Raw genomic sequence first — 22,068 nt, 5'->3', positions numbered from 1 at the left:
GTTTCAGTCTCTACCTCTGAAACTATATTACCCTTTTGCACCCATGTTCGATCGATGGCTGCCAATTTTTGATATCCAAGAGTAGACTCGCTTACAAATTTGCCAAGCCAATGAAATCTTGTAGGTCATGACTAAATTAAAATTTGGTACCACATAGATATAAGCATAATCTTGCACCCTTCGCAATGCTAAAGAGCGAGTACTGTCACCTGATCGATCAATATGCACATTTAAATTATTTTGGGCACTTTTGTTAACATCCATTGGAATCCCATAAAGGATCTACGGACCACTTGCCAGCATCTAAATGGATCAAGTTCATGTTGGCTCCGTACACAATTAGGCAATTCCTAACCATACCATTATCGAGATAACAGGATTAAATGCTTGATTTATACACGACGAAGAAGCAGAACAAACAAAAAGTATCAGAAGATTTTACTGGTTTACAGCTGAAGATGATTACATGAGTAGAGGCCAGTTTACGCCATCGATATTAGTACATTATGCTAATTTACAATGAAGTAATCCAACTATTTTACATACACACATACGTCACCAACCTTGAAGTGTCCTCTTATTTACCCAGAAACCTTGAGCCAACCTTAGATATAGACGAAATGATACTTGAAACCCCAAGCAACAATATAGCAAAAAGAAATGGAAAATCCTCTGAACGCTAATCTAATCCGCCTTCTTATCTTTGAGACGAACCGAGGGACTGGACCTGTGCACGATGCAAATCCATCATCGATAATGACCTCGTCGGCGCAGGTGGTGTCATAGGGGCACACGATCCTGCTTGTGGTGTGGAAATATTTTGAGAAGTGGAATTCACATAATCATCAGGTGACCGAGGAAATTGGAGACGCTCCGGCAGCTCGTTTTCTTCAATACTGATACAGCTACTGCTCCTGGAACTGCTACTAGCCAAAGTCACCAAAGAGTTTCTGCTCAAACTAGCGATCCTCTTAGGAGGTCCGATTTCGTAAACTTCAGCTGGTGCTGTTTCGTGTGAATTTCCATACATGATACTTGAGGCAAGGAGATTCTTCCGTTTTTTGGAGTATGCATTCTCTGCCTTCGTGATGTCCTTTGAAGAGCCAGAAGATGTAATAGCTTCTTTAAGGCACGCGAAAGATTTTGATTTGCCATTGTAGAATTTGGAGATGCTGCGCCTGAAATGGAAAAAAAAAAGTCTACATCTGAGAGGTACTATATCGAAGAACATTGCATCAGGCGTGCAACGAGCATCCATATATGTTGCAAAACTTAATCACATGATGAGTAAATTGAAAATCACTAACCGACACAAAGCAATAATATTTCAATGCTACTCCCTTTATTTATCAGGAAACACTGCATAATCCACTGCAAAAAAAATTAAGCCTGCTAATTTCGCATACAAAAACATTGTAGTGATATAACAGATAACACGGAATCTCTGTTCCGAGAAGAGCAAATGACAAGTTTTGACTAAACAACAAAGCCCAATCTGGTGAGACAAAGGATATGTTGTGGGAAACAAAACAGCCCACCTTTGTATTCATGTACTTCAAAAATAGTCTGAACTTATATACTACTAGTATAGGGATGATATAATGGGTCCTTCCTTAGCCAATAATTGATGTTCTGTGGCTCTGTGCCACTTAAACCACTGCAGTCCTTCTCAACTGAAAGTTGCTGCTTAGGATTGGTTGGTACCATGCGAGGCAGTTCCTTTTCACTCACTCAATAATTCAACCAAAATGTGCCATGATGAACAGCAGGCATTTCCGACGCTAGAAATTCAAGTAGAGTAGTTCTTTTCCACGTTCTACATTAATTTTTTTTTAAAATACTGGGGCTAAGCAATAATGTTGGATTACGCATTTAACTTATTGAGATGGCTGAAACATTAAGATATGTAAATGTTTCGCAGATCACGAACGTAAAAGATAAAGACTCTTCTTCAATCACCTGTCAAATAAAACGGTGGAGCATTCCTCACCACATGAATTTAACACGTCAGAATTATCCAGAACAAACAAGATCCTATTTTTCCACAGGATATGGATATTCTTGCTTGTCCAACAACCAAACGAATGCTCTATGTAGAATTGCATTGCAGATAGCAGTTAGACTAATAAATAACATAGTAGCCGCAGGAATTCATAGAAAAATTCTTCTCCAATAGTGGGATCACACAAACTAAAATTTGGCATTTTGATTCTTGGCCATAAAATCAGAATCTATATGATCTCACAGACAGAGTACCTAAAAATGTCTAATTTTTCCTCATTAAACAAGACTAGCAGAAATAAAAGGAATAACAATTCACAAAGTGATCCTCATGATTCCAAGAAACCAAATAACCCAAATTAATATTTGAGGGAGTTAACCCATACAAATCAATAGCTAATTCACCAAACTCAACAAATTTGCAGCCCGACGTCCCAGGTTCCCCAAAGAAACAATTTTTTCTCCGCGACCAAGATCAGAAAATAAAATCTTCTCCTAAAAAATAAAAGAATCAAAGAAACTGGCATGATGTCAGCTCACCGAATGGGGAGCGCCTCCTCCAATGCCTCCAATCCCGCGAGGCCTCCCCCTCCGCCTGCTCCTCCCCCCACGTACGCGCTCTGCACCTCCCCCTCCCCCTCTTTCTTCCCCGGCGGCGAGCACTCGTCGCTGTCCTTCCCTATCGACGACGAGCTGCACGCCGACGCCAGCTGGGGCATCGCCGCCCCGACGTCGACCGGCATCCGTCCGATCCGGGACTGACGGCCCCGATCGCGAGGCGGGATCGGATCGCCCAGTCGCCGCACGCAGTGGTGGGAGAGCGAGGGGACAATGTCCGGAAAAAAGGCTTTGTGACGATTGGTTTTTTCGTGGCTTTCTTAATTTAGTTTTAAGCGACTGTTGATGGTGATGGGTAACTGACCAGGGTTATCATTTAAGGTCACTCCTAATATTTTTCTTTAATGATATTTTAAAGGAGAGAGTAAGAAATTTAGGTTAAAAGATAAGTTTTTAATGTATATGTGTTGTTTATTTTTTAATCATTTAGGATTGCTTAAAAACTCGTGATTTGAACGTGGCCTGTTCATTGTTTTTTTTGTTTAACAAGATAAAAAGAGAGAAGCTGAAGCTGATCTAGGATTCAAAGGTCATGTTAGTGACAACCTAGCAGTTTAAAAATTTGCAATTGCATGGTTTGTTGTTCTCTGTGTTCCGCTATTCCTCGCCGCGCAACATTCTCTCTGGAGGACGGCTAAGATGACCACGACGTCTCCGCCGCCGCCACCGCCGCCGCCGCCGCGAGCCATGGTGGTGAACAGCGAACAGTGATGATGATAAAGGTTGGGACACCAAAATCTCCCTGTTATAGAGACTACTGTGATGGTGAGATGGTGACATGCCTCTGCAGCTCTACGAATGTTGAAATGCTCTCTCTCTCTCTCTCCCCGGCTTGCGGGAGTCATGGGCCGACGGACTTGCCCTGTGAGGAAGACCAAGTTTGGGCCTTTTCTGTGTTATTTCGTCACTGTTTTCATCAGGCCGAGATCATTCCGTGTGCCAACCCGGGCCGGCATGTCTAGCCCACGGGTAACTCGTGGTGACAATGGGCCATATCTATCTAATCGCACCCCACCAACGGAACGGGCCCATGTTCAGGTTGCCACGCGGTGCTCCCCTGGCCTTATTTATTTATATATTTTTAAAATCCGAAAATAGCAAATATATGAATATGTTCTGAAATATTGCAACTCTATACTTATGTATCACTTCCATACGACAGGTTTAAAAAAATAAAATGTAGCATTACAATGCTCTCAAAATTCAAAACACTATCGAAATAGTCATGAAATTTTTTGAAAAAAATTATAGTGTAGAGGATAGTATCATATAACTCTAAAAAATCATAAAAAATATGCAATGTAAAATGAGAAACAAAAAAGATAAATTTTATATCTGAAATTTGTCTTTTTTATTTCTCATTGTACAAGTAATTGTTTGCATTGAAATTTTTTAGAACGCTAAATTATAGCACCCTATACACTAAAAATTGTTTCTTAAAAAATTCATGGCCACGCTGATAGTGTTTTGAATTTTGAGAGCATTAGAACACTATTTTTTATTTTTTTACTTATCGCTCTTTCAACAGACGACAAGAGCATATAATTATAAAATTTCAAAACAGATGTATATATTTGCAATTTTTGGATTTAAAAATATATATAAAAAATTCGTGCTCCCCTTGTCAATGGGCCGTATGCGCTGGCCCCTTGGCCTGTGTGTAGCATAGGCCGACGTTGCCTGACTCAGAGATAGGATTTCCGCTTTCCCTCAACAAAAAAGAAGAGATAGGATTTCCGCTGCGTCCCGGTATGCAGCCGGAGAAAGGTACGCCGCGGCCGTCTCCTCCTGTCCGCGGTGCACCGCACGGCGGCCGCGCGCCCTCGTCGGACCGTTTCGTGAGGGCGGTGTCCCCGTGCCGTGCACCTCGCCCCGTCCCGCCGTTTTTTCGGCGCAGGGTACAGCGCTGTGTGTATCGCACTCGCCCGGCAGGAGCCGACGCTTCCAGCAGCGTGCTCCCAGAATATTTTATCGATATCACCTCGTCCACAGAGAGCACGCATGGACAGCATGGTTCAGATGCAGAAGCGCACACATGCCAGCCAAACCGATGTGTCTGTCATCCGATTCCTATACCGGGCAAGTTGAGGGCCGTGTCTAGGAATCCGAGGCTCCGGTGTGAAATATAAAATCGAGTTTTAAAATTAGAAAATTTATATAACCAAAGTATACTTTTATTTAATAATATAACTTCAATATATATTATTTCTTATAAAACTTAAAAATATATTAAATATTAATGCTAAAATAGTAAATACAGTACTAAGCAATAAACTGATCTTATATTCTACTAAAAAGCACCGTCCTTTTAGTATTTCTTAAATAAAATATTTAATTATATCTTTATACTTAATCTTCTCCAAGACATCATTTTCAAGTATTATTATCATCAATCTATTAAGCCTCTCTTGTGTCGTAGTAGTAAGTCTTCACCAACTTGAGTTTAGAAAAGCTCTTTTCTGTATATGCAACCGTCACAAAAATAGTTAACAAAATTACATATGCAATAACGATTTTACTATGATTTTCTTTTTCTCGATAAAATAAATACTTAAATAAGTTAATTAGGATTCAGAGACCTCGATTATTTAGAGACCCGGTGCGAGTGCCCACTCTGCTCGTGTTAGTAGATGGCCGTTGGCAAGTTCAGAAACAGCACCATTGCACCACAAAGAAACATGTATAGGTGACCCAAGGACACCACGATTTCCTGAATATTCTCCTAAATCTTTGGAGGATCTGAGGCAGATTTGATCAACATGTAAAGTGTTACACACAGCAGCGTCCTGGATCAGAGACACCGAACCCAACACCTTTGACAATTCAGTTGGGCGTTGCGCCATTTGGGCTGGTCGGAACTAATAGCACTTTCAACTTTAATTTAATTTAATTTAATTTTTATATAAAATAAATAAGAACGGAAGTAAATAATTAATAACTATTGTGTTTTGACTAGCTCTGACTAAATTTAATTTAACTTAAATAATTCTTAATATAAAATGAATAAGAACGGATGTAAATAATTAATAACTACCGTGAGATGCAGATGCTCCTGTGGTGTCGATGCTTGATGCAGTAGATGATGATGAAGATAAAGTAGTCAATGCAAGAGCCACCGTGATGTCGATCCAGTAGGCGATGATAAAGATGAAGTAGTCGAAGTAGATTGCGATGATGTAGATAAAGCAGATCGTGAGCAGTCGTGATGAACGCTTTCCAAAAATTTTATTCGTTGTCTCCCGGTGCAGGATCCAAGGGCGACATATTTCGGAGACCTGCTCTCCCGTTCGTCGGTGCATGCTGGCGCAGCGGGATGAAGTAGACTACGTGCGACATCGCAACAGAGAGAAATTGTCAAAACCCTAATTTGCGTGTGGTGTCTCACGTCTCTCCTTTGTGTGACGGCTGACAGGTATATAGAGGGAGAGTTGTGCAGTTGAGACGCACCACGATCAGAGACAGTTACGTCGCCACGATCGGAGTCTTGACCAACCCAATTTTCATATATTTATCCGTTTGCCCACTTAGCAACGAAAAAAAAAATCCTGCAAAAAAGAAGGCCGGACATGCGCAAGCAACTGGACCTGATTTCGGCAGACCATTCACATAGGTGCTGTGCGCCCGCGCCTCCGCCCCGCCTCGACCCTAGCCGTGGCCCGATGAGGTAAGCGAGTGCGCACGTGTGTTCTTCTAGTCCTCTCATCCACACATGCTAAGTGGATGGAGGAGATAAACCCTTTTAAGTTGGTCTGCATCCACTTTCATTAGCAAGGTGGAACTAAAGAATACACATCTCCCTCACATGGTTGGGCCTTTGAGATTTATTTAGAATTATACAAATATAATGAGCTAAGCCCATATATTCTAACAATCTTCCATCAAATCTTAAAGTCCCATGAAGATTTACCTTTTTCTCAATACTGTTTGATATACCAGTGTTTCAGTGGAGACTTTGAGTTGAACATCCACCTAAAATATCAAGCTACACTTATTCACAACTTAGACAATGAACTAAGCCTTGAGTTGCAAGTCTTGTGCAAACAAGTTTCACTTAAAATCATAATTGATACTAAGCTAACAGTAGGCTACCCCACGGGTGGAGCATATAAGTCATATTTCATGGTCTCTTTCATGAGTTTATTAGAGGTCACCCAAGTCTTATAGACTGCGACCAACAATCAAGCTCATATAGATGTGTTCTTTCAAGAATGCCCTGTAGGTTAGCATCTTCGCTAATTAAAGCCAACAGAACATATTAAGGCAATAGCCAACCTACCTTATAGATTTCGAGAGTCTTGCATCTTTACTCGAGTGGGTTGTGTGATAATATCCTTCAGTTAACCAATAGCTTGTTCTTCCCACATCTTAATTCATAGGATCTTCGATCATATAGGTTGAGTTACCACTACTGTATAACTCACATGGATCTCATACCCATCTCCTTAGATGCATCATCTATCATATTTCGTGATAGTCCCTTTGTAAATTGATCTGCCAGATTTTTAACCATTTGGATAATCCAATGCTATTACTCCGGAGTTTCTCAATTTCTAACAGATTTCAATCTTCTCTTTACATGTCTTGAGGATTTCATGTTGTTCTTAGAATTGTTCACTTTGACAATAACTGTTTGGTTATCACAGTTCATAAGGATAGCTGGTATCGGTTTTTTGACCACTGGCAAATCCATCAATAGCTCACGCAACTATTCTGCCTTAACAATGGCTGTGTCTAACATTGTGAGTTATGCTTTTATGGTTGACCTCATCAATATGATCTATTTGTAAGACCTCTATGAAACAGTAGCACTGCCAAAAGTGAATGCATACCCACTTGTAGCCTTTATCTCATCAATATCGGATATTCAATTTAAATCACTATAACCCTTCAGTACTGATGGGTAACCAATATAGTGAAATCTAAAATTCATAGTAGTAGCAAGTAGCGCATGATTCGATCAAGCGCATACCAATGATCATCACCCGGGTTAGAAGTAAACCAGTTCAATTTGCTCACTGCAAATGAGATATCAGGCATTGTAGCACTAGCTAGGTACATGAGTGATCTGATTATTTAGGAGTATCTCCGTTGATCCTTAGCAATTCTTTTATTCTTTTGAAGTATTAAGCCAGGATCATAAGGTGTTGGAGCGATCTTGTTGTCCATATAGGCAAAGCGGCTCAAGATCTTTTCCACATAATGGGATTGTGAAAGTGTAATTCTATTCTCACCTCTAATAAACTTAATGTTTAAGATCACATCAGTCTCTCCCAGATCTTTCATATCGAAATTTCTAGACAGATATGATTTGACCTTATTAATCAGATCAAGATTTGTTCTAAAATCAAGATGTCATCAATATACAGGCACATAATAACTCCCTCACCCCCACCATGTCAATAATACACACATCTATAAGCTTCATTAACAATAAAGCCCATAGATGTTAACGTTCTATCGAACTTCTCATGCCATTGCTTAGGGGCTTATTTGAGGCCATACAAAGATTTCAGAAACTTACCTACCTTGTCCTCCTGACCTTCTACTACAAACCCATTAAGCTGATCCATATAGATTTCCTCATCCAACTCTCCAATAAGAAAAGTTGTCTTAATGTCTAACTGATGAATGATAAAACAATATGAGGTAGCCAAGAAAAGTAGTACTCTTATCATGGTCAGTCGAGTGACAAGTGAATAAGTATCAAAGAAATCTTCACCCTCTTTCTGGTATAACCCTTGGCCATATGCTGAGCCTTATACTTTTTGATAGTACCTTCAGGCCTAAGTTTTTTCTTGAACACCCACTTACAACATATAGATTTACAACCATAAGATCGATCTGTGACTTTCCAAGTCCCGTTGGTGAGAATAGAATCCAACCTCCTTCCAGTAGTTTGCATCTGGAGATGCATAAGCTTCTGAAATAGACTTGGGAGTGTCATCCACAAGGTACACAGTGAAATCATCACCAAAGGATTTTATTGTCCTTTGTCTCTTACTTCTTCTCAGAGCCTCACTGTCATTCTCTTCAGGAACTAGTTTGAGTGGTTGCTTAGAATACTTGAGTGGTGTGATAGGTTCAGGAATTATCTCAGAGGTTTGACTAGAAGTGTTATATATATCCTTCATAGGAAATATGTTCTCAAAGAAGTAGACTCAAAATTGTATCGACTAGCATGCAGATACCTCAGATTTAACTATTAAAAACCAATAGGTAATGCTTCGATAAGCATATCATAGAAAGACACAATCCACTGTCTTAGATCCTAACTTGTGTTTTTTAGTTATTGGTACATTGACTTTCACCAAGCATCCCCCAAGTGCACATATAAGAAAGTGATGATTTTCTTCCTTCCTATTTTTCATATAGGGTTTTCTCCTTATTCTTAGTAGGAACTCTATTTAAAACATGACACGAAGTCAACAAGGCTTCTCCCACCATGCCTTAGAAAACCCGCAATGTCTAATATGACATTAAACAGGTCAGTCATGGTGCAGTTCTATAACATCCTAAGTTTAAACATGTTAATTAATTACAAATTTCACTCCAAATTAACACTTTTTATGATTAAGTAGACTAGCTAAGATTAGAAAATAGGTATATGAATGTATATATACAAGTACATATATATTCATATATGTATTAAGTGTGATAACATGCACTAGAGTCAGTTTCAAAATAGTCCTTGCATTAAATTGGTTCGTATACTTTGGTTTGATGTTTTTGTGGTTCTTTGTGTGGAGTTTTGAAATTGAATGTCTCTCAATTTCAAAACTACTCTTAGATTCTATTCATCTCAAATCCAATTCGAATTCGAATCCTTTAATTCTAATCATCTCAAAGAGCTCGAGATCCAAGCCCAAATCATAATTCAAATATATTTATTTGAATTGATCCTAATCCAAAAGTCAAAATCCAAGTTCAAATCACTCATTGAATTTAATTCGAAAACCAATTCTCGTTTTCTTTTCTCTTTATTCTCCCGGACTCAATCTCTCCCTCCTTCTCTATTTTGGCCCAAGCGCCAACCAGCCCGACCTTCTTTCCTCCCTCCCTTTTCCCTCCCTCGCCCACGCATGCTTGACCCAACTCCCCCATGTGCTCTCTCGGCCCAGCTCGCATCGCGCCGCGCTAGCCTACTCCTGCGCGCTCGCCCACGCCCGTGCGCGCTTTCCCACGCCCGTGCGGGCTCGACCGTCCATGTGTTCACCATCCGTCGTCGCTCGTGCACGCTCTTTCCTCCCTCTCCTCCAGTGTGACCTAGCACTGCGCCTCGCTGTCTCTCGCCATCTCGACAGCCGGCGAGCCACTTGCCTCTCTCACCCATCCCGTTGCGCGCTCCTGCTCCTTTCTCTCTCTCTCAGCTCCCTCTCTCATGCAACCCAAAGCCCCTGATGCCCGTGACTTTCGCGCCCGCGCACGCGTATGGATGGTGCAGCGCGCCTACACCCCGGGAAAATGGTGGGCACCGCACTGCCACCTCGCCGCCACTCCTGTTGCCCATGCCGCCCAACGTCACGAGCCGCACCGCCTCTCTCATCTATAAATAGCACACTCGGCTCCTCTTCCCCTCCTTTTCCCATTTAGCTACCGCTGCACCCATTCTCTCCGCCATAGCTTCACCATCACTGAGTCGTCGTCGACGTGCGGCCGAGGAGCTCTAGGAGTCCGACGCCATCCTTGTGCTACAGTTCGTTCACCGAGGCCCGATGGGAGCCGCCCACACAAGAAGACCGAGCCACTCCATCGCTTCGACATCGTCGCTCTGCTGACCGCCTTCCAGTTCTCACCGTCTCAATGTTGATGAGCCTCCTAGTCCCTCCTCGAGGCCGCATAGATAGCATGTAGGTGTCCCCATAGCTCCTTCTCGCACTTAGCCGCACATAGCCGTAACATTTTGCCTTCGTCGCTGTGAAACAGTCCACCGCTGGCGTGCTTTTGCTCTGTGTTGTGGCTGGCCATCGTGCCATGATGCCTAGAGGCACCATGCCTCTTTTCTTTGCAGGTTGGCACCTCACAGTGCAGGGGAGGTGCTGCCTAAATTTTCCCGAGCCACTGTCCCCTCTCCAGATGCCATCAGATGTTGATCTTGTTGCCGGTCACTGTCGACGAGCTCCCTGCCGCATCCACCGTACTGTGTAGAAGCCCAACATCGACTTCCCGTCGTGAAACCTCGTCGGAATCCCAACTCCGATGAGCTTCCCAGTGCACGCTGCCGTGGATTCCTCCGCCACTTGTTCTACGCCACACGCTCGCGGGCGTGGGACGCGCTCGCGTGAATTAGCCTTGGGCCATGGCTCGGCCTGGCCGAGTGGGCCACGGCTCAGCCCATGGCACCACTGGCATGGCAGGCCAGCCTAGCCACCAACAGCCGCGCCCCCATGGGCCGCCCAACTACTATAGCCCGCTAGCCACTAGCCCAAAACCCAAGTGGGCCAATACTGTGCAGCCCAGCCCAACCCAAACAGAACCCAGTTCGGCCCACTCGGTATTGCTCATGTGGGCCCCACCTATGAATTGTGCAATTTTGTATTTTCCTGATTTAATTTTAGATTAAATGTTCCGGGAGCTATAACTTCTTCATTCTGGCTCTGATTTCGGTGATTCTTTCACCAAATTTCATCTAAAATCAAGATGTACTCATCTGTCATATTGTGATATCCATTCAGACTCGTTTGACTTTCCATATGGTGTTATTTGATTCTTATCTAGTACAAATAGTTGTTGATCGTAGTTATAATTGCAGAAGCACATGATTTATGCGAGTTCTATGCAGGAATCATCATGCAGGAATCATCAGGAGTGAGGGAGATCCTGATTACAACCAAGACATCGAACAAAACTCTAGAGAAGGCAAATCCTATCTCCTTGATCATACTGAACCTATGTTTTCAAATGATCCACATAATCAACTAAAACTGGACTTATTATCACATGTGCTATATATCATGTTTTCTTTGAACTGCTTGTAGTGGTTAATCTTATTAACACTTACCATGCCATACATGTATCATCCAAAGTACATATCACCCTAGGATTAGCTATTGTTATCTATATTAATGACGGACAACGTCTTGATATCTAGCATGCTTATGACTGAATACGTCTCACCAGAGACGTCGCTTTTGAAATACGTCTCATCAGAGATATCGATTTACTGTTATCAATGTTAACTCATATAGCATGAATCCTTGATGGTTGTAAATTCCGTGATTGTTGTGGAATCCTTGATATCGTGTGGGTTATGGAGGGTGGTATGTGAAAATGGGTGAAAACTGATTTGGCTGGGGCAGGTAGAGTAGTACTCTGGGTGAGGATGCTTCTGGGGGTTTGAGTCACCTTTGTGGTGTTCAGTATCGGAAGATACCTACCCCGATCGCTTAAGGACCGAGTCATGTCGCTGCCATGACTTAGCCATCCCGTGCAACCATGCATCCTGAATGGGTAGGACTTGATTTCTCTTTCACCGAATTGTGTTGGGCATCATACTAGGAGGCTGAGAGCAACGAGATGCCAAGTGCCCATCTGTCCCTCTGTTGAAGGTTGCTAGAACTAACCTAGGCTTAAAAAGGGGGGCTGGCCTTCAGTACATGGCAGCTATGGGACTTGGTGTGTCTCATAGAAAAGCTCGGTAGGAAAGGTGTTTGGAGAGTCTCGGTATGATTCGCTCATCCATTTGCAACGGTTGGTGGCTGAGCATATCGTATGGGTAAAGCTGTACAACATCTGCAGAGTGTAAATATATTTGAATAGCCATATCCACGGTCATGGACATGCGAAGGCAAAACCTTTTTGACTAAACTCCGTGTGTGTGTGTCTTGATGAGTAAGTGTGTGGACTAGACGTCAGTGTGATGAGGTTCTTGGCTCGATCTGTCAGAAGCTATGTGGTACTAGAGGTACACCAGGTGTGATGATAAGAACTGCGGAGTGAGGTGTAGCCCCTCCCAGAACCGAAAACCCCCCAGATATAGCTTGTTACTTGGTTTTGGAACCATTTGAACTGTTTTGAAAGTCAATAGTAGATGGCACCATTAAATACATGTATAAAACTGCATTACGCTAAAATTATAACTGTAAAGCCCTGTCCTTAAATTACCCTATTATGCATCTATCAACACTTTGAAAGTAGTATAGGTCTTACTGAGTACTTTCCGTACTCACTCTTGATGTCATTCAGATGAAGAAACTGATGCCAACTTCACCGGAGGTGAAGGTGAGGATGAAGAGTAGCCTTAAAAGTCGCGTTCGCACCCTAGCTGCTTGTGGCTTGGGCTTTTGCTTTTGTTGTGTTTTGATTCGTCGCTAGGCCAGGTTCTTAATATACAGTATGGTTTGTAAACCTTTTGTACTATGAATCTTAATACTTATGTACGAAGTTTGATTATGACACTACAATTGTCTGTGCGTATCAACTACTTGATCTAGGGACTGATACATGAGGTACAAGGGATCCCGGGAACAGGGGGGGGGGGTCTGATAGGTTCTTCCTCTTGGCTACCCCGTTTGATTGAGGCGAATATGTAGGAGTTCTCTCATGTATAATTCCATGTTCCTTACAAAATAAGTCAAAATCACTCGAGAAGTACTCTCCACCACGATCCAATCTAAGTCTTTTGATTTTCCTTTCCAATTGATTTTCAACTTCTACCTTATAGATCTTAAAGTAGTCTATAGCCTCATCTTTCGATCTAAACAATTACACATAACAAAATCTAGATGCAACATCGATTAAAGTCATGAAATATCTTTTTCCACCCTTCGTCAACACACCATTCATCTCACAAAAATATGAATGTATGAGTTCTAATATTGCCAAATTTCTCTCCTCCCCTGTCTTGTGAGGCTTACGAGGTAACTTAGATTGCACATAACTTTGGCACTTAGAACCTTTGATAATGAAAAAATTCGGAATTAAATTTAAGCTGAAAAGTCGAGTCATACAACCAAAGTTTATGTGACATATCCGTGAGTGCCAAACACTAGCCTCATCTCTATTAATATTGCCACAAATATGGTTCACAGATTTATTGCAGAAATCAGAAAGAGAAAAGCGGAACAAGTCTTTGCACTCCTAGCCTTTACCAATAAAAAGTCCATATTTCGACAGAACTACTTTATTGGGCTCGAGTATCACCTTAAACCCGTCTCTACAGAGAAGAAAATCGTAACTGGATTCTTATTTATTGAAGGGACATGCTACATGTTCCTCAGCTGCACGATCTTTCCCGAAGTAAATTTCAGATCTACCATGCCAACACCATGAACAATAGCATGAGATCCATTCCCATTAAGAAAAAGAATCTCTAACGATCTAATAAGAAGAGAACATTGAACTGTCAGCACACACATGTACATTAGCCCCTGTATCAATCCACCAACTGGTAGAATGATTCACTGAAGGAACAATATGTAAATTACCATACCCACTAGTTCCATCTCCAGTGTTGCTAATGGTCACATTGACAGACTTGGTGTTCTTTCTTTGATTAATCTATCTTCCTTTGCGGTCTTGGCAATCTTTGGCCCAGTGGCCAACCTCACTGCACACGAAGCAAGGTTCATCTTTGTTCATCATCTTCTTCTTGAAGTTCGTGGTTTGTTTGACCTTGTTATTTTTTCCTTTGTACTTACTATTAGAGGACTGTTGCGTTATATTTGCGCTAGACTGTCCATCGCCTCCTTTGTTATGCACATCCTTAGCTCGATATTTCTCCTCAATATCAAGAGACGCGATCAGACTCTCAACAGAGATCTCTTGTCTCTTGTGTTTTAGAGTAGTGGCAAAATTCCTCCACAAGTGAGGCAATTTGGCAATAATGCCCCCAGCAACAAACTTGTCAGTTAAGGTACACCTTAGGAGCTCGAGTTCTTTTACAATGCATTGAATCTCATGAGCCTGCTCGACTATCAATCAATTATCGACCATCTTGTAGTTATGATATTGCTCAATTATATACAGTTCACTGTATGCATCTGATGCACCAAATTTTATATTCAGTGCGTCTCACAACTCCTTTGCGTCCTTTATGTGCATGTATACATCACAGAGACGATCAACAAGAGCGCTAAGAACACATCCTACAAATAGTGTGTTGACCTCCTCGAACTTCTTCTCCTCATTAGAGGAAAGAGTTTCTTCAGGCCTGCCAGACACAACCCAGTAGTAGTTCATAGCCATAAGCCATATAGTGGCTTTAACATGCCATCTCTTAAAGTGCACACCGGTAAACTTGTTCGGCCTCAGTGCATCAGCAAAACCAGCTATCGTTAGATCAAAGTGCCTACAATAAGGTTTTTGGATTGTTGGAAGTAATAGCACTTTCAGATTTAATTTAATTTAACTTAATTCCTGATATAAAATGAACAAGAACGGATGCAAATAATCAATAATGACTGTGTTCCGACTAGTCCCAACTAAATTCGACTAGCCTCGAGTAGGATTCGACAAGTCTCAACACGTCTCGACTAGTGCATGTCCTTGAAAAGATATTCGAGTAGATACTCAACCAGCAGATGTACTCAACTAGGTACTCGAGTAGGATTTACATGTGTACCTGATGGCGACGTGAGATGCAGACGCCCCCGTGGTGTCGATGCTCGATGCAGTATATGATAATGAAGATGAAGTAGTCGATGCAGAGGCCATCGTGATGTTGATCCAGTAGGCGATGACAAAGACGAAGTAGTCAAAGTAGATCGCGATGATGTAGAGAAAGCAGATCATGAGCAGTCGTGAAGAGTGCTTTCTAAAAATCTTATTCGCCCTCTCCCGATCCAGGATCCCAAGAGCGACGGGTTCCAGAGACCCGCTCCTGTTCGTCGGTGCACACCGGCATAACGGGATGAAGTAGACTACGTGCAACAGCGCATCAGAGAGAAATTGACAAAACCTTAACTACGTGTGGCGTCTCACGTCTCCCCTTTGTGCGACGGCTGACAAATATATATAGAGGGAGAGTTGCGCGATAAGACGCACCACGATTGGAGACGGTTACGCCGCTACGATCGGAGTGTTGACCAACACGATTTCCATATATTTATCTGTTTACCCACGTAGCGAAAAAAAAACCACAAAAAAAGATCAAACCTACACAAGCAACTAGACCTGATTTCAACGGACCATTCACGCAAGTACCATACGCCCACATCCTCCACCCTAGCCCCAACCTAACGAGACGAACGAGTACACACGTGTGTTCTTCTAGTCCTTTTATCCACATATGCTAAATGGATAGAGAGACTCTTTTAAATTAGTCTTCATCCACTTCCATTAACAGTATGAGACTAAAGAATACACACCTGCCTCACATAGTTGGATCTTTAAAATTTATTTGAAATTATACAAATATAACAAGCTAAGCCCATATATTATAACAGGGCTCTCTGCTGCAAGAATTAGTTCATATTTACAGGGTATTGTACAACAACAGGTTAACATGTGCCATGGCGATGCCAGCTTCTTGGGGTGGTGGCGAGGGCGAACCCACCCCGCTCGTACATGCGCTGGATCTCCTCCCGGTACTCAGTTAGCGACTTGTGTGGGAGCGCAGGCATCAGCTCCACCACGTCGCCCATGCAGAGCTTCTGGTTCGGATCACTTATTGGCTTGTGGTTAACCCTTGGTCGCAGCTCCTCTTTCAACGGGAAGCTGTAAGGGCTCCATCTCGGACTATTGGCCCCGACTCGCTCCATTAGATCAACTACAGTCGAGTTTGTCGGCAGCTCTTGGACAGACATCTGAATTACAGATATAGTTTTGTCAGACAACAGAAATTACGACAGTTTTGTTATTGCAGAATTATTATGCCATTTTCAGTAGCATAGGCTGGAATGAGATCAGAAGATTAGACCAACCTTATCATGTTCAAGCATGATCACAAATATGGGACCTTCATGGTTGCACTGCTGGCTGTAAGAATAGGGGCAATCATCTGAATGCAGGGGAAAGGGACATGATGACCTAATGCCAACAGAGCTGCCTGAAGCCGAGGGCCGCTCTTGGCTCATTGCCTCGCATTGCCATGCGAGCACCCACCTTGCCCATTCCACCATTTGGAGTACAAAGGAGTGGCTGCAGCCCCGTTCTTTGTATCTCCAGTGTGCAGCAAACCCAAACTCTGCCTGTAGATGCATTTCCTTTGTTCGGATCTGGACTTCAAATGGATGGATGCCATCACACATGATGATGGTGTGCAATGATCGATACCTGTAAGTAGTGAATTAGCAAAGCTTCCAGTAGAGATTTTAAAAAAATCATCAAACTTTTGTTCTGCATACCCATTCAGCTTCGGGTGCAATATATAGTCCTTAAATCTTCCAGTGACTCGAGGCCACAGTTTGTGGACAATGTCAAGTGCTCGATAACAATCTTGCTCTGTCTCAACCACAAGCCGCAGACCATGGATGTCATGGACGTCATCCATTGTTAAGTTCTTCCTGTAAAAATCACAAGCACAGTTAAGAGTAGGTATTGTGAATGCCAACTGCATTAACCATTTTACTGAACTGCATAATGTAAACAAAAAGAATTTTGACATACTTTATCATCTTGAAGTATATACTGTACAGACTCTTGTGCCTCCCAGAAAGATTGTGATATGAAATACCTTCATCTCTGAGACTTTTATCTAGTTCATCTAGAGTAGACGTGAGAAGTACTTCATCAAAAGACATTGCAAGTTTAGAGGAAAGCTCCTTGTGCTCCTCTGGATTCAAATGTCTGAAGCAAATATTTTCCAGCTGGTCTTTCCAGCTAGAAATTCCTAATCGGTTGGCCAATGGCACAAATATTTCCATAGTCTCTTTAGCAAACCTTTGCTGTTTAACCAAAGGCAAAGCTTCTATCGTCTCCATGTTGTGCAAACGATCTGCTAGCTTTATCAGGACAGCTCGTGCATCAGCCATTGCAAGAAACATTGTATGCAAGCGATCTGCTTCAACAGTCCTACTTGCAGTATTGCTGTCCCGAGCAAGTTTGCTCAAATGGCTTAACTTTGACACCTAAACAAATAAATATTAATTCATGAGCTTTCAGTAGCAACACCGTTTTTATGAACCAGATGTGACTGTCATCAAAACTAGCAAGAAGAGGGTACGGATGATGCATTCATAAAGAAATGGAAAGAAAAGATTGTTGTGTTGGCAATTTGGCATAAAGAAACGCAGTTTACTTGTGCCAATGTTTTCACCTTTTGCACATAATGGAGGCCAAAACTGCCCCCTGCTATTGCTTTCTGGTTGATCAAAGATACTGAACAAAAACTTAGGAGGCAGTGTCAAAGACATACAAGAAACGTTGAGTACATGAAACAGGCAGTGTTTCTCGTATCTGTTCTTGATAAAGAGTTCAGAAAGTAGTCTAATTTGAGATGTAGGAACAAACAATATTAACAACAAAGCCTAAGAAATGGGCTAGTTTGACTTTGGTAACTAAGAGACTTCGTCACAAATTGATTGCTACAACTAACAAACAAATTAGTAGCTCAGGATAGAAGCTTCCAAGGTCAAGACATTAGCCTTCCCGTTACTGAGGACTTTGTTTACTTAGTAGTAAAGCCATCCATCTGTTGAGCAAAAGGAGCACATGATCCATTGACTTAAAAAAAAGAGAGAGGATAATATAGATAATTTGAATAATTAGCAGCTGATCCTGCCAAAAGCCTTCAGTAAACTATAGGGAAAGTTATCCCAATCCATCTTAAATAATGATCAAGATCACGTAAATAAAAAACATACCCCTTCAACAAGATCGGCCACACCAGCGCCAAACATCCGGAATATATGATCATAGTCCATGAACGAATCATCAATTGTGTCGTGCAAAAGGCCAGCGGACACAACCGTTGCATTTGCGCCGATCTTGGCCAGAAGCACCGCAGTCTCCACACAATGCTGCAGGTATGGATCACCACTCGCCCGCTTCTGATCACACAAGCAAAGAACAAATCCCACACGATTTAACAACAAACACAAGATGCCTTGCAAATAATCAAGAAATAAATATTAGACTTTTCGTGCAACTCCTTTGGGATTGGGATTTTACCTGGCCATGGTGTGCCCGCCCGGCCTCGAAGAAGGCCTTGACGACGAGCTCGTCGTGGAAGATGTGGTGGCGAGCCTGGGCGCCGGCGAGGAGGTCACAAGCGTACGGCTCGCAGGATGGTTCCGCCTCTAATAGATTCTCGTCGAGCTCAAAGGCCAGCTCAGCAGCGTCGACACCAGCGGCTGCGGGGACGCCAAGCGGTAGGCTGGTGACTAGCGCGTAGTCAATGCAGGAGCCGAGCGCGTTGCGCACGATGCTGGAGAAGAGCCGTTCGCGCTCGCAGCCGGCTAGCCAAGAAACCGACGGGCTCCGGGACGCCGGCGAGGAGGCCGGGCTGTGGAACAGCGACACTGGACTGCGGTGGAGGTAGTCCCGCAATTTGAACGGCGACGACGACTGGGGGTAGGAGTAACCCCCGCCGCCGCCGGCGACTGTCGGCTCGTCGGATCTGTCGTGCCACAGTGCGCCGAGCTCCTCGTGCACCGTAGCGCGCGGGGCAGCGGATGGGGACGAGAAGAGGCAGGACAGGCCGCCGGAGATAGCGGCGTGGCGGTGGGAGCTGGCCTGCGACGGGGACGCCGCGGTCGAGCACGGCGCCGAGCCGGAGGAGCTCGCTTCAAGCTCCGGCGGCGTGTAGACGGCGCCCGGCAGGCTGGTGTACACGGCTGCCGCCGGCACGGGCATGGTCACCAGAAGCTGAGTAACCTCTGAAGCACCAAATCAAGCTGCTCCAATCCGCAATTCCGAGCAGAAAACAACCGAATCCGTTGCCCCCGACGAGGCAGAACTCCAATTAGACGTCACAAATCTGATCTTGGCACCTCAATTCGACGCGCTCGCAGTTTCCGAAACAAGAACCGAATCAAGCAACCCACTAATCAACTGGAGCTACAGACGAAGCTCTGCGGGGGCAATCGAAGCTGCAGAGCACGGATTCGGCGTCAAAGCTTGGCCTTGGTGGGATTAACCTGGCGAATCCGTGGGATTAAGGACGAGCACAAGGGGAGGCTTCCTCCTGCGCGTGTTTTTTGTGGGTTGCCTCCGTTGCGTGGTTTGTGAGGTGTGGATTTCGGGTGCGTGAGCAGAAGAATCTGGGGAGGGGGGCCTCCACGCCAACAATAGCCGCGCGCCGTGGAATGACGAAACCGCTCCCTGCCACGCAAGAATCTAGCCGGAATTCAGCTTGTTTTACCTCATCCGTTCCCGGCTCCTTTCTCGGACGTGTTGGATAAGATCTTCCCGGCACGACATGTTAATCTAGTCCGTAGCATATTCGTAGTCCATAATGCTGGTAAGACTAATCGGTTATCAGCTCGCAATCAACACTAGGATGTTCGTGGTAACGATCACACACAGATGGTATCAAATGCATGCAACTAGATGGTATCAAGCATGCAACTAGATCCGTAGAAGAGGTGTTAGGATCACATTCGTACTCCTAGTTTATATTTTAGACGTAGCACAATTATACCGATTTGTAGAAGAGGTGTTGGATCACGTTCGTACTCCTAGTTCATACTTCAGACGCAGCACAATTATAGCGTCGAAACAGTTTGACATGAATGAGGTGTCACGGTGACAGTTTTAGCAAGAAACAAATTCAGTTTCGTTAGGGGCTTTTGGTAGTCTTATTAAGCTAAGTACTAACTCAACCGAGCAAGCTTGCCTAATTCTCCTCTTTTTTTCCTCCTCTTTCTCTTTTTTCCCCTCATCTTCTTTTCTTATTCTTCATCTTTCATGCGTAAAAATTGAAAGGGGGCTTGAGCAGCCTCGCCACCCCTGGTGGATCCGCCGTTGATTATATTGGAGAAACAGCTCAATAAGGATAAAGTGGCATGGTGGCAATTTGAGCAAGAAACAGGATCAGTTTTGTCAGGGAAGTTGAAATCGGAAGGGGCAATGCATGAACTGCATGTGCAAGAGGGGGACGACAATGATGGTCGACCCGGGAAGGTACTAGTTCACCGTTGGTTAGAAACCGTGCCTAGGCTCCCACCGCTCGAGCTCGCTCGTGCCACAAGGCGAGTGGTGGGAGTGGCCGCGCGGCTCGCTGTCACGTCTGCGCGGATGCGGCTCGTGACATGACGGCCGCTCCTCGCATCCGCGTGTGGAGTGGCATGTCGGCGGGTTGGTCGGGCGTATGCGCCTGTGTGTGCAAGGCCACACATACCGGAATTTACGTGTAGTGCAGCGATGGCATGTTGCCGTATTGTTTCAGCCTTCTCTTTTTGCGAAAATGCTTTTGCTTGTTTGGTAAGTTTGTGGCTGGTTTGTAAGTTTGTATTTTATGTTCATGTAATTAGCAATTGTCTGCTATATGGAAACGAGTGTCTAGTTTACAATGAAGAAATATAATTTTCGGTCTTTATACCAGCAGGATATCAAGTATATATGGAGTTGTTACACTACCATCATCTAAAGAAATCAAAACAAATCAGCTTTAGGAAACTCAAAATAGAAAAAGGAAACAAGGAAAGCCTTCGTCTTCCAACATAGTACCACTATATATTCCTTGATATGTGGTCGCTTGCTGTTGTTCCATGTCCAGCCTCTATTTCTTTCTCTACTGATTAAGTCTTATAGACACCCCTAAATTCTGAATCACCCACATCACATTGATGGGGGAAGGAATAGGGTATGTGCTTATGCTGACCAACTTGAAGACCACACATGCCTCACTGCTCGTTGGCAAAACAAAGTCTAAGATCCAAATTATTTCCTCAGGAAGAAACAATTTCGTCACCAAGACCACGAATAAGCATTTACATCCATACTCCGCTAGCCACCACAATGATGAAAGGACAGGTGCTCGTGGCATAGAAACAACGTTTCCAAGGAGGGATACAACACTATAAATATTGGCGTCATCTGATCTAGGAAATTGAATCGTGGGTTTTCTCCCTGGCACACCTTAGGACCTTGAAGGTAATAAGAAGACACAGCCAGAGACAACACCTCCAACAAGAGGAGCGATGCTCATAGGCGTCACTATCGTTGGATCTAACTAGGGAGTCACTAAAAGGGTTTTCACCCGAGAGACTGCATCACACACCCCTCCCAATCCCAACACAACATAAGAAGAAGCTAGCCCATAATCTATGGTCACAGACTGACATAGGCCCTATCCGCGCAACACACCAAATGCTGGCAAAGAGGCATGGCCTGACAAGCAGCTACGCGCCAAGCCTAGATAACTATATTTTGAGTTAAATTATATTGCTCAATTTTTGTGTCATTGACTATTTATTTTTTTCTTCACTCTTTGCGGAACCAATAAAAATTAATGGAACTCGAAGCACGATTCTTTGTAGAACCAATAAAAATCGATGGATCTCAAAGCAAGACTCTTTGCAGAACCAATAAAAATTGATGGATCTCGAAGCAAATCTAGTGGATATAGAT

The 22,068-nt window shown here is 43.4% G+C and overlaps 1 protein-coding gene and 1 pseudogene across 1 annotated transcript; both read right to left on the bottom strand.

Annotated features, from left to right (window-relative positions):
- Positions 1 to 426: 426 nt before the first annotated feature.
- Positions 427 to 2,847, bottom strand: LOC133896460 (protein OXIDATIVE STRESS 3 LIKE 1-like; annotated as a pseudogene).
- A 13,062-nt stretch (positions 2,848 to 15,909) lies between these two features.
- On the bottom strand, positions 15,910 to 19,912 carry LOC133895460 (probable GTP diphosphokinase RSH2, chloroplastic). Its single transcript, XM_062335789.1, has 6 exons — positions 18,667 to 19,912; positions 18,360 to 18,545; positions 17,164 to 17,624; positions 16,902 to 17,060; positions 16,479 to 16,830; positions 15,910 to 16,361 (listed from the first exon to the last, which is right to left on the bottom strand). Exons 1-6 carry the CDS (start codon positions 19,348 to 19,350, stop codon positions 16,056 to 16,058), a joined length of 2,148 nt encoding a protein of 715 aa, XP_062191773.1. The 5' UTR covers positions 19,351 to 19,912; the 3' UTR covers positions 15,910 to 16,055.
- Positions 19,913 to 22,068: the final 2,156 nt, after the last annotated feature.

This window comes from Phragmites australis, chromosome 16, assembly GCF_958298935.1.
Source record: "Phragmites australis chromosome 16, lpPhrAust1.1, whole genome shotgun sequence".
NCBI lineage: Eukaryota > Viridiplantae > Streptophyta > Magnoliopsida > Poales > Poaceae > Phragmites > Phragmites australis.
Note: the sequence above shows the minus strand (reverse complement) of the source record. Positions and strands in the feature narration are given on the sequence as shown.